General features: G+C 37.6%; 1 protein-coding gene across 1 annotated transcript in view; it reads right to left on the bottom strand.

Moving 5' to 3' along the window:
- Positions 1-12,935, bottom strand: part of LOC145691601 (uncharacterized) — a 49,328-nt gene extending 36,393 nt beyond the window's left edge. The window contains exons 1-2 of the mRNA XM_081767004.1: positions 12,821-12,935; positions 5,038-5,119 (exon numbers count right to left, since the gene is read on the bottom strand). Coding sequence (XP_081623130.1) covers positions 5,038-5,119; positions 12,821-12,871 — 133 coding nt within the window. The 5' untranslated portion in view covers positions 12,872-12,935. The remainder of the gene's footprint in view (positions 1-5,037; positions 5,120-12,820) is intronic.

The raw sequence follows: 12,935 nt of genomic DNA on the forward strand, positions 1-12,935 counted from the left end.
AATAATAATAATAATAATAATAATAATAATAATAATAATAATAATAATAATAATTCGTCTAGCAAAAAATACATTTTCGAAATTAATATCACAGTTGCCAATAATCGGAGACATAATATTCTTCACGGAGGTGAAAAAAAATCTTTGTTTTCTTCAATTAAGGTTTGTCTTCATTAAGTAAACGTCTAACTATGAAGGAATGACATTATAAACACTTCCTAATCTTTATTTATTTACATATACAGGGCAAGTCAAAGTGATGGACTCGATTTCAAAAATTTATTCTATGAAATATAATAAACACAATACGTTATTATGAGACATGTGCTTCACAAGATTAACTTTCAAACTTTAATTTCCACAGAGAGTGTTTCTACTTTCTACCGCTCAGAGTCAGCAGCGAGCAGTTAAGAAAGCCTGCGTTGACTGGAGATCAGAGATGTCTCTGTATGCTTGATTATTATGTAAACAAGTCTGTGATGAGTTTGAAACGGTATTTTCATACCAAATATCGGAGATATCCATCTACTAGAAAGTGATATGAACATTTCAGAGATACAGGCTGCATCTGTGAAACGAAAATCGACTGGCTTGAGATTGACCGTAACATGCTGCAAAAAAAATTGGCAGAAGCTAGACTATCGGCTTGATGTGTGCTGTGTTACGCGAGGTCTCACGTAAAACACTTGTAATTACGTTTGAAGAAAACTTTGACAATTTGCCTTTCTTAACATAGGTCTCACAAAACATACATTTACTAGATTTTACGGAATAAATTTCTGAAATCGGATTCATCATTTTGACTTGCTCTGTATAAACACTGGCATTACGATATAGATATGTAAGGGAATTGAAGCTGAATATGAAGAAGGATATATAAAATTAGTTAGTTGTAAAGAGAAGGTGACAAGAAATAGGTATATATTGTTCTTTACATTCATATATATCAGTGGTGCCCACCCCCCTTATGTCCATGACGCACCCCCCCAATTGTCTATCCGTAGGTTCTTCCATGAAAAAAATCTTTTCGATTAATTTTTACACCCCTCAAACATATTTATACAGATTTTTACCCCCCCAAATATTCCAATGACGCACTTTGCGTCATAGCCCCCCTTGTGGGCACCCCTGTATATATAGAAAGTTATACATGAGAAAGGATACCTAGTAATATTATTTCAGAAGTTGTCTTCTGTATGTGGATAGTGTTAGAATTATTTGGTGAAACTAAGAAGAGAAAAGATAACGAGATAAAAAGATAATATGATTTTCAGTTACAATAGGATATAAATAGTTTAATACATTATTGTTCATTAATATTTAAGTCGGAGGTATTATTATGATAATGATAATGATATTATAATGAGTATTAAAATGATTGGAACTCACAGGATAAAGAGTAATGTGATCTTCAGTTGCAGTAGGACCTTTTCTAGTTGACGAATCGCTTTTGTAGTACTTCAAAAACGACTCGTCAAACAGAGGTATGGTGTGGTAGGAAAAACATCAACAAATGGCGCATCCGAAACTAAATCTTTTTCTTTTTTAATGGAACGGTAGGCAAAATACATGAATGACATGAAAGGGTACACGTGGAGAAATTCAACGCCGTCTATCTCATGCTTCTACTGCACATAATGACGGAGGTATAACCATGGGAATGGTTGTAAGCAGAAAGACAAGTGCTGCACTTGACTGTCAGTACTTCGATACGTATGCCTTCTGTCCCAGTGGGGGCATTTGGTCGAAAAGGTGTAAAAAGCTTTGTCAGGCCAGCAATCTTGAATGAAGTTTCATGGGTTTTCCTCATTCACACCAGGCAAATGCCTGGGTAGTACCTAACATATAAGTCCTAGGCCACTTCCTTCCCTCCCCAATCCTTTCTTTCTTCCCTTTGTCCGGATAGTGTGATCGAAGAGGTACGTCATCCCTCATACGTGAAGGGCTAACATGGCCATAGAATGCAGAAAGCCAGGAATCTAAATCCTAAATCCCTAAATTATAAACGCATGAAGTCTGAGGTGCCTGACAGAGCATTGCTTGACGTGGAACAAGTTTAAAGATTGTGCTAGTTCATAGCAGGTAGTTGTAGTGGTAAGAGCAAAGACGATGGTGTTAAAACGCAGAAAAACTCGACGTGATCTTGATCTTTAGAGAATGCAAGAAAGATATTTCAGAAGTCTGCCGAGTGTACGCAGAGAGATATCCGGAGAGAAGCCAGACATCGTGAAATCTTTGTGGTAAGCTCTTCGTGAAATTAAGGTCACTTGAAGTGAAACACCGCAACAATGTGTGCAGAACAAACCAATTGCCGGTACCGGTGAGGTGGGTGTAACAAATGTTCTAGCCGTTGTTAAGTAAATCCACTAATTAGCTCTAGTGATATTGCCAGGGATGATTATCTGTGTCATAGGGTCTTATACGCATTCTGCATACACTTTTGTTTCATCTACTGTATATCCGATCTCCATCCATCAGGAACTACATAGGAATGATTGTGATAGAGTTCGGTTTTACAGTGGGTGTTACGACACAACAGTCCAGATTTGTCGGATATCCTATTCATTGACGAGGCAACTTTTACCAATCATTGAAACGTTAACCTAAGAACATGCACTATTGGTCGGTAGCAAATTCAAACTGGCTTCGCCAGAGTGCTGGAATATTCACGTCTGGTGTAGAAAGTGGATGAACATCTCGTTCGGCTTTTCTTTTCCATACATCGGACACCGAATGCTGATCGATACATACGCTTCCTAGAAAATGAACTGCCAACATTACATATTAGAGGAAATACCACTTCAGACAAGGAGGGAAATGTGATATTAACATAACGTATGCCTAGCTCACAGCGCACGACGCATTATAGCATCTTTGAATAATATATTTCCCAGTCGGTTGATACGACAGGGAGGACTTGTCAAATGGCCGGATAGTTCTCCAGATTTGTGTCGTTAGACTTTACTTTCTAGGATAAATTGAAGGACATTGTCTACTGGGATGTGGAAACAACACCAGATGATATGCAACAACGCATTACTGCAGCCTGTAGAGCTATTCTGCATACAGTGTTACATTCTGTGGAACGATCTTTGCTTGTGAGTCTCGATGCTTGTATCGCAGTGGACTGCCATCATTTGAACATACACTTTGGCAGTCTAGATTGCACATGTCAGTCTCTGTGGCTCTTTGATATTCTGTCATGGTCATTGTCATTATGTTCTGCACACTGTCAAATAAATGGTGCTGACAATGTCTCATGGTTTCTCCTTCCCTCTCGAACGCCATACGTTCGTGTTTCTTCGTCTCTGCTCATGACTTCTGACAGCTCATACGTACCGCAGTAAGGGCGGTCAAGTGGGTCACTTGTGTTTCTGTTTGCAACCATTCTCGTGGTCACATCTCCGTTACTATGTACAGAAGCATGAGAGAAATGGCGTCGTATTTCTCCGCATAAGTCTTTTCATCTTATCCATTACAGAAAATTCACTTCGTTGCAGATACTTCATTGTTCGGCATTTTTCGTACCACACCATATATCTGTTTAATTAGCCTCATTTGATATTACTGTTTACCGCAAAGTTCTTTAGTAATTATAGACCTAAACAAGTTTTAGTTTTGAGAAACTACACTCGCCGTTTGCTACTGTTACAGGCAGAAACAATAATAGTGGAACGAAATACAGTATGCAGATTGACAGATCAGATTAGTAAGTTTAAATAACGTAGCCATGAATCCGCGTTCTTACAAGAAATATCTATTGTAAGTAATGTGCTTTTAATACTTTTCAATTTTGTATAGTTTGAGCCAGTTTTTCGCTTCCCGTATTCCCTCCAAAGCTTCCCATATTGTACAAATGCACGTGTTGTACATACAGAGCGGCGGCTAAAAGTTACGAAAGGGTTATAACTGTGAATGACTTTTTTCTTATTTATCATTACTTTCCAGGAGATTGTTTACTCTTAAGTGTGGAATATAATCGCAGGTAGGAGTCCGTCTAACACATACGGGTCAGTTCATCCACAAGTTGATGATGAGTGACGAAGAACATTTTTCACTTAATGGCCTTGTTAACAGACGAAATTGTCGGTTTTGGGACAGTAAAAACCCACACGCCATGGATGAGTGCAGGCTGCATCCAGCGAAGTGTAATGTGCGGTGTGCCATGACGTCAGAAATAATCATTGGGCCATGCTTCTTTGAAAATAATGAAGCCAACGGCGACTGGTGATTGATATCGCAACATGATTGAAACTGTTGTGCGTTCTGCAGTGCTTGAGATGTGGTTTCAACAAGATGGCGCCACAGCACACACGGCAAGGGCCTTAATTGGGCTTCTTAGGACCATTTTTGGCCATCGCATCATCTCGAGAATTAAACTGGCCCTCCCGTTTGCTTGACCTAAATCCGCTTGATTATTTTCTTTGGGACTATCTGAAGGCCAAAGAGTACGTGAACAAACCAGAATCAATACAGTAGCTCAAGGACAATATTCGTGCATAAATATAAGCACTCAGACGAGAAGTGTTGACCCCTGTAATGAATCACGAGCAACACAAGGATCATACGTGTGAAGCCCATAATGGCGGACATCTATCTGGGATTATATTCTACACATAAGTGTAAACAATCTTCCATCCTTGGTCTTTAAGTCTGTGAAGTATCAATGGAAACTAATGATAAATAATAAAAAAGGTATTCACAGTTATAACCCCTTAGTGACTTTTGGTCTACCCTGTGGAATAGAGCTGGACCTGGGGCAAACGGTCTTCGTTGATACGTGGATTTCTCTGTATTTCTCAAATAAAGAGACGACATTTTGTTCTAATAAATTAAAACGGCAAATAAACTTTTAGGGCCTCATGCACAGTCGTTCTGATGTGTGATTAGTGCAATACTAAAGCGTTCGACTAACATATGTTGCCTGCAGTAGTCAGGCTTTTAGTATGACGCTAATCATACGTCAAAACGACGTAAGGCTCTTAATTTCTTAGCATGAGGTCTGAGTAGCAACTGAATATAAAGAAGGTTACTTACCTTCCATCCATTGGGTTCCATTCTCCAAGCTGGTTGGAGGAACAGGAGGTGTGGCGGGAGCAGCGTTGCTGCGACGAGGTATCTAGGAAGATATTTAAAGTAATTAAAAATAGTGACAAAAGTTGATTATTTGTATCAAACTACTGAGTTTCTTAATTTCGAAAAAGAAAAAGATCCTCATTCATTAATGGTAACGAATTACCGAATCATTGATCAATGTTGTTAATTTTTTATTGTGAATACTGCAGAAGCCATTAGGTTATTATAATGTGCGAATTGAATATTTTTGCAGGTGGGCATAAATTTTACCTTATAAGCATCCAGCCAGCATCCTCTCCCTGTTTCGCATGTATCATCAAGTATTGCTATAGCATTATTATTAGTAGTAGTAGTAGTGGTGTAGTAGTAGTAGTAGTAGTAGTAGTAGTAGTAGTAGTAGTAGTAGTAGTAGTAGTAGTAGTAGTAGTAGTAGTAGTAGTAGTAGTAGTAGTAGTTGTTGTTGTTGTTGTTATATTCTCTTCATATATAGATATTTGTAGGTGAACCCAGATTATCTCGTTTGAGAGGATGTTGTGACAGTGACACACGACATGTATTTTTTTTTAAATTTTATTTCCGAATTACAGAATTAAATACTGGCGACCTTTTCACTGCTTTTGAATATATTTTGCTTCCTCCCGGCGAAAAGGAATGTCTTTTGGGCGTGAATAGGTAAATATTTCAAGACTCTAAGGACAAGTGTGTGGCCCTAAGGAAAAGTTTACAAAGCAAGAAGTTTCGTAAAATGTTTTTTTTTTTTTTTTTATTTCAAATAAAAGTCAAGCTCCAACGTGGCTAAGCGGTTACCGTAGGCGCTTTTGGTGGAAACCTCGGGTTCAATCAAATCAAATGAAATAAAAATGCTTTTTTTTTAAGTTTGACTACACAAAATAAAAGTTGTCCCCTGTTTCTATCTTTATGATTTTTGAAAAAAAAATCTAGAAGGGGTAAAAGTTACACTTACCACGGATGAAAAGATAAGAGGAGGATACATTTTTCTCCTCCAGAGGGGGATACACGTTTGTTAGGGGAGATCACTGGCGCAAATCCCAGGGGGGAGGGGGACACGTCTCCCTCAATCTTGGAACTGAGGGGGACTGTTCCCCCCAATAGTCCGATTTGAAATGTGCTTTTGGGGAGAAATGTGGTGATTTATGTCCGACTGCCACTTCATCTACATCGCCTGATATATATAATATACAACAGATTCACTTCAGAAATCAGATTCATCTACCGCAATATGAAAAATGAAATGAAATGAAATCTTTAAGTTTAACGTCCCACGGGTATGCCGGGTAGGCTAAAGGAGACGGTGATAATGAGAAATGAGTGAAATGGTGGAATGAAGAAAGTGGAAGGAAACGGGAGAACCCCGAGAAAACCCACGATACCGCAATATGAGTCTCATCTCCCCCAGAATAAGTCTCAAATCTGCCCACCTCCTACTGTTGAAGACAATTCTGCTTCCCAAATCCACCAAATCCACCATAGCATTGTCTTAAAACTTCATAAACATTTTGAACATCGCTTAAAAAAAAAAAAAAAAAAAAAAAGGAATGGTCTTACCCGCCCCCCCCCCCAATGTTGAAGACAGATTTGCGCCACTGTGGGAGATCCGGGAATCCTCCCCCCTAAATTCACACACATTATAAAGATGCTTTTATAAAAATGCTAAATAACCTAAATACTATTTAGATTTTTCTTCGAAAATTTGACTAAATTCAAACCCTAAATTTGATAGTTCATATCTCGGGAACCATAGAATTGCGGAGGATAATATTTCTGTTGCCTATTAAGGAAGTCAACTCATACCTGCTTCTCAAATTTATTCAAGATTCAATGAGTTCTTTAGATCACATACGATATACACATAGATATTGTAATTTCTGACTTTTTTAAAGTTTTTATTAGGATCACGTAAATGTGAATTATAAAAAAAAAAAATTGTAATGCTAGTACTCAGCAGAAAATATGGATTATAGCACGTCAACAACACCAGACTGCATACATCTGTAGCAATTCGACGTAAATTGAGAGAATTTGACTAGGAGGATTTAATTCATCCAGTGTATAGCCTAGCCCTGGCGCTGTCTGACTATCGTTTGTTTCTGTCTTTGCAGATTCCCCTGCATTGTGTTAAATTAGTTTCAAAACAGGGTTGTGAAAACCACGCGTCGCAATTTTTTTGCAAAGAAAACCACAGAAGCTCTATTGCTACGAGATGAGGTGTTGCCGGAAAAATTATGACAGAAAGTCATGAAACAAAATTATGTATATTGATTTCATAATGCTATTCTCAAATCACAATCCTCAATTTTGACCTCCAAAGTCTCACTACCTTTTAGATAGCCTGATAGTAGATTTGAAGCTAGGATATGTAATAAGTTAGTAGCTTTTTAAGAGGAAACCTGTTGTAAAATTACATTTACAATATTTTTTTTAACATATGTTCATATGGATTAACTGCCCTAGTAGTAAACTAGCATGACGTTACGTTAGTTAACATATGTTTATCTCAACGACTCCAAAAACCTATGGATTCGATATTAATATCGGTAATTTTCAATCATTTTTATGTCTCCTCCTTCACTGTGAATTAATGATAAAAACCATCCTAGCTTCGAACTTCATCTATGTTGAAAATTTTATCGAGATTGGTAGGATGGTTCAAGAGTTAAGTCACAAACATACTTACTGTAATTTTTGAGTTTAACGTCCCTTTCAGCAGCGAGGCTGTATGAGACGGGAACTACTGATTAACATGTAATCCGAACCACATGGAACCAAAGGCGCATACCACATGAAACCAAAGATGCATACGCTAACCGCTTAGCCACGAAGGAGCTCTCACTTTGATTTATATTTACATAGGTAGCTAGATATAGGCAAATGCATATTAAGCAGTTTCTTAATATTAGATGTACGACAATGTCTTTCTCTTGGTATTAGAGGTACGATAGACCTAGGCACAGATGGGAAAACAATATTAAGATGAATCTCGCAGAAATAGGAATACAAAGTAGAAACTAGATCCAGTTGGCTGAGGACAGAAGTCAATTGAGAGCTTTTGTGAAAGCGGTATTAACTCTCCGGATTCTACAGATCCGTGAGTTAGTTAGTTAGTTCGTTAGAGGTACGGTAAGCATTAATTTGCTGAAGTTGGCGGAGAACGAAGCCTCAATTTGAACAAAATTTGTATTTCCTATTTTGACTATTTTGCTCTATATTGCGTATACTATTGCCTAACTGCAGCATATTGCCTATCTTAGGATTTTCTTCAAAATCAGGACTTCATTGGGATAACTACGTTGATCTTTTTCTTGTAATAGGTCTTGTAATAGTTTATGTATTACTAGAAATTTAGTATTACTAGAAATTTAAAACTTAGAAACAAATTTTGTAAGAGCTATGCTCCATTCTTATAGATGGGAAGAACGTCGTTACAAGAAATGTTCAACAGGTATTGCTGCTAACAAGAACTTGGACAATTTAAAGAGAATTGGACGAGTGTTCAAAAATAAAAATGTACCCAACCACATGTTTTAGCGTGATTTTTAAATATGCCTCGCCCAGTGCGACGGTATTTCCAAAAGTATCTGGACTCACACCGAAATATCGTGTCACTGGTATTAACTCATTCACGGCATGTGGTGCCACCTATGGAAGAAATAATGTATCAGCTTCAACTGTCTACCTGCATCAGTTCGTTGGAGGCAGTTATTTGAATCGATCTCTGTGTGTTGAGCTCGCATTCTGCATAACAATGCTCCAGTCCAGGTATGTTGTTGTCAATGCTACAACAAGAGATCGAGGCTTTGAGATCAGTACTCACCATACAGCCTAGATATAGCACTGCAACCTTGATAACAATAGCCATGAGGCATTGAGCGCTGTCATGCAGCAAGCAGTGCTTTAGCCAGTCCCATCAGTTTTGGGGGGAATCTGAATGAAATATAAAGCTTCTCCTTAAATAACTAATATTATATTTTCAGAATACGTACTTCTTTATTAAAATTAAAATAATTCGTAACAGTTTCCGTAATATTAATGTAGGTCAGAAAATAGTAATTATTTAAGTAATAATTCCTGAGTCGACATGGAAAAAGCTTCTCCATATACAAGAATTATTACTAATAATATTTTGATCAGATAAAGATTCATATTTATTCAGTTATTAAAATATTAAGACCAATCTAGAAGGTTCTTACCTTTTCATGAACTAAATATTTAAATATATATTTTTATTTTATATGTTAAGTTTTAAAAGACAGTGCAGTTCTTCTTTGGGATACATTATATCAGATTTTTATATTTCTTATATAGAAAAGTTCCAGTTAACGAGGATCTTCCATGGATATTACCATATGTGAACTAAAGTGATGTGGTGTAAGTTGTTGTCTTCATTTAGTAAATTCGTGCCATACTTGAGAATGATCTTTCAACTTTGCAGGTACCTATAAGACACACGCTTAATAAGCAGCTAGATGTCATAGTGTAGGAAAACAGTCCCGAATATCATCCACTTCAAGTTTACAGAAGATATCATTTAACTTCATATTCTTCTCTGCATAATTTAATTTTTTTTTAAAAAAAACTTATATTCAGTTTCACACTCTTCAAAATTCAAAGAAAAAAAGTCACACAAAGATTTGAGTTCTTGTATTGCAATGTCCATAGGCATAACATCATCACAGTTGAACACTTGGGACGATAAAGAAATTTTGCAAACGGTATCCTGGTATCCCTAAATATTCTATCAAAATTTTCTAGCAACGCTATCACATATGGCCGCACAACCTCATTATGGACCTTATCACAGTCTTCAAGATCTGCCTTCAGAAATGCGTACAGACTTTCTTCCATCACTTCCTTCTGATGCTTAGGAATCCAAATAAGTAAATGAATCACTCATAATATCCTTCAAACGAGAGATTGCTACTGACACTTTCATCGGTAAGTCACTAAGAGTCCCACATAGCACACTACGTCCCTGGGATGTCCCATTTTGATCCCAATCATCCCATTCGGTTCCCGGGATTATCGGGACAATGAGAAGACATCCCATGGACGTCCTGCGTGGGACGTCCTGAAGGATTCCCATGTAGGGTGTCCACGGGACGTCCCAGATGGGGCAGGAGGTCCGAGGGAAAACAAATAGACGTCCCTTCGTGGTCCCGTTGAATATCCCGTATCCCGGGATATTAGTGGACATCTGGATCTCCCGCGGATATCCTGTGGATGTCCCGGGAGCACATTCGGATATCCCGGGATGTCCCGTCGTCCGTTGCGGGCTCAGTCTCGGACATCCCGTGGACGTACTTGTGCTATGTGGGAGTAAGTTTTTCGCACTGTAAAATTAGAGTCAAGGAATTAATTGAATCGTTGAGTTCGAAAACCGGTCATCTCCATCGAAGCTAATTTGAGAGGAGTGACAAACAAAACTAAATTAGTCAATATGCATCTGAAATATAAGGCTGTTTTCATTTTCGGACCGTAGAACTGACAGCTTTCTACTATACAAAAATTAAAATAACCCTATATATCAAATACATATTGATTAATTTAGTTTTGTTTGTCACTTCTCTCAAATTAGCTTCGATGGAGATGACCGGTTTTCGAACTCAACGATTCAATTGGTTACAAACACTTCCAATATAGCGAAAAATAAGATCGTTAGCTCTTTGTTCTGGACTAACAACAATTCGCCTGCCTCTGGTGACAAATCCTCTCAATCTGTCAAACTGTCAACAAGGACCTTGATACCTCGAAAGTGAGAAGTCCCAACGACTGTTTCCTACCCTGACAAGCTCCAGATTGGGATCATTCAAGATACTTTGTGATGCTTTTAACTTTATATGATTTTTCGGTGACAGATGAAAGAACTTCCATAGGCTGTTGAAGGCCGAATAAAGCTGTGCAGGAAGGTTGATCAGAGGTTCATACTTCGTTGTATAGGGAATTTCATTCTTGAACATAAAATATGCTAGCTTTACAAAGTCACTTACTTAACATTTGAAAATTTTCTTCTTTCTGTGTAGCAACGAATATACAGAAGTACAATCTTTTTTTTTTTTTTTTTTCCTCGCAATCACTACTAAGAGCTTCTCTATGGGATTTGCTTTGTTCATGTTTTAAAAGTTTATTATCTTTTGGATTTTCACCTTTATTCCAGTTTGTGAAACCTTTCGTTATGGAAGTACCATCAGAACCTTTTGGAAGTGATCTATTTTTCTAATATACTAGCTGAAATATCCGTTCTTCGCATGGGTCAGATAAAATATCTATGTATTTAAATAAACAAACTGAATAACGAAAGTAAAAAATATTGGTCATTTTCCACTACTTTTATATATCTTTAAACGCTCCCTGAGAACCTCTGGTTCTAAATTTGAAAAAAAAAAAAGCGCCTCAGGCCCTCAGCCGATGGGGACTATATTTGAAAGTCAACGCATGTGAAAGTATCACCATTGATCGTAGCGACCGCTAAAACTATGGATTTGACACTAATATCAGTCATTTTGGATTAATTATTTTTACATGTCTCGGTATTCTCGTCACCGGTGACCCCCGGCACGCAGCCGAATGAAGTGAATTTGGAAGTTCATGAGATTGGAATTTCACCATTGATCTCAGCGACCACGAAACCTATGAATTCAACACTAATATTGGTCATTTTCTACTACTTTTAATTTAAATAGGGAAAATTTTATCGAAAGAACCAGAGTGTGCCTGCAGAGTTGTGGAGGGCATTTGGGTGATATATTGCATACATAATCACAGGTAGCTTACACTGCAAAAATTTGTGAATATGTAATATGTAAATTACTTAATTATATCAATAAATTTGTATGTTATTATGCACTTAAAAGTTGCATTCTGTATGGAACACCTTTTATAATATCTGGACATGAATGTTTTAAGTCCTGAAAGAATCTTTAGATAGAGATCTAAAAGATGAAATACGAGGTGTGTTCAAAAATATCGAACCTTTTTTTTTTTTTTTTTTTTTACCGCGTAAACCAGTAAAGCGCAGATTTTCTTCAGAGTAGATGTAGAGTGGACACTTATGCACAGTCGTGATTCTTCCCCTCTCGCAGAAAGCGTAAGTTCCTGGCAGTCGGCCAACGAGTGAAGACATGTAGTGAGTGGTCGTCGAATTTCGGTTTCTTTTTTGTAAAATAACAGAAAAACTTGAGCATCGATATGGCATCAAATCAAAAGCTTGGCGATACTCAAGCGAAAACCACTCAATCGGATCGGTATATTCAGTTTTGAAGGAGAATTTGGGCTTGAGGAGAGTGTCCGCGAAATTTGATGGCGAGGCTTTCATAGCCAAACACAATACCTCTGTGTGTCATCAGACTCCCTATTCACGCTACATGGCTCCATGGGACTTTCGGTTATTTACCAAGCTGAAAATGCCACTAAAACATACCCAATTTGAATCAAGAGAGGACATCATGCGGAATACGATGCACAGTTGCTCACCATTCCAAACACTGCGTTCCAGGAGTGTTTCCAAGAATTGTGGAAGTGCTGGGAGAAGTGTGTCCATTACCAAAGAGACTACTTTGAAATGGATTAGTGTTTCGGATTTTCAAATGAATAAATGTATTTTTGCCAAACCTAAGGTTTGCTACATTTTGAACACACCTCGTATGTCCAAAATGATTTGAGAGTGGACTTGATTTCCTTGTGCACTGAATGTTTTATGTATATGTAACATATTCAAATAAGTACTTACCACAGAAGCGAAAAGAACGAAGCATGCACGGACAACCAGTAAAGATTTCATTGTAAAATTTATTCACCAAAGACGTGGCTGATACCGATGGTTAGGAGTTAGGAAGTAACAAAAC

This window comes from Thermobia domestica, chromosome 8 (genome assembly GCF_964235325.1).
Source record: "Thermobia domestica chromosome 8, izTheDome1.hap1.1, whole genome shotgun sequence".
Lineage (NCBI taxonomy): Eukaryota > Metazoa > Arthropoda > Insecta > Zygentoma > Lepismatidae > Thermobia > Thermobia domestica.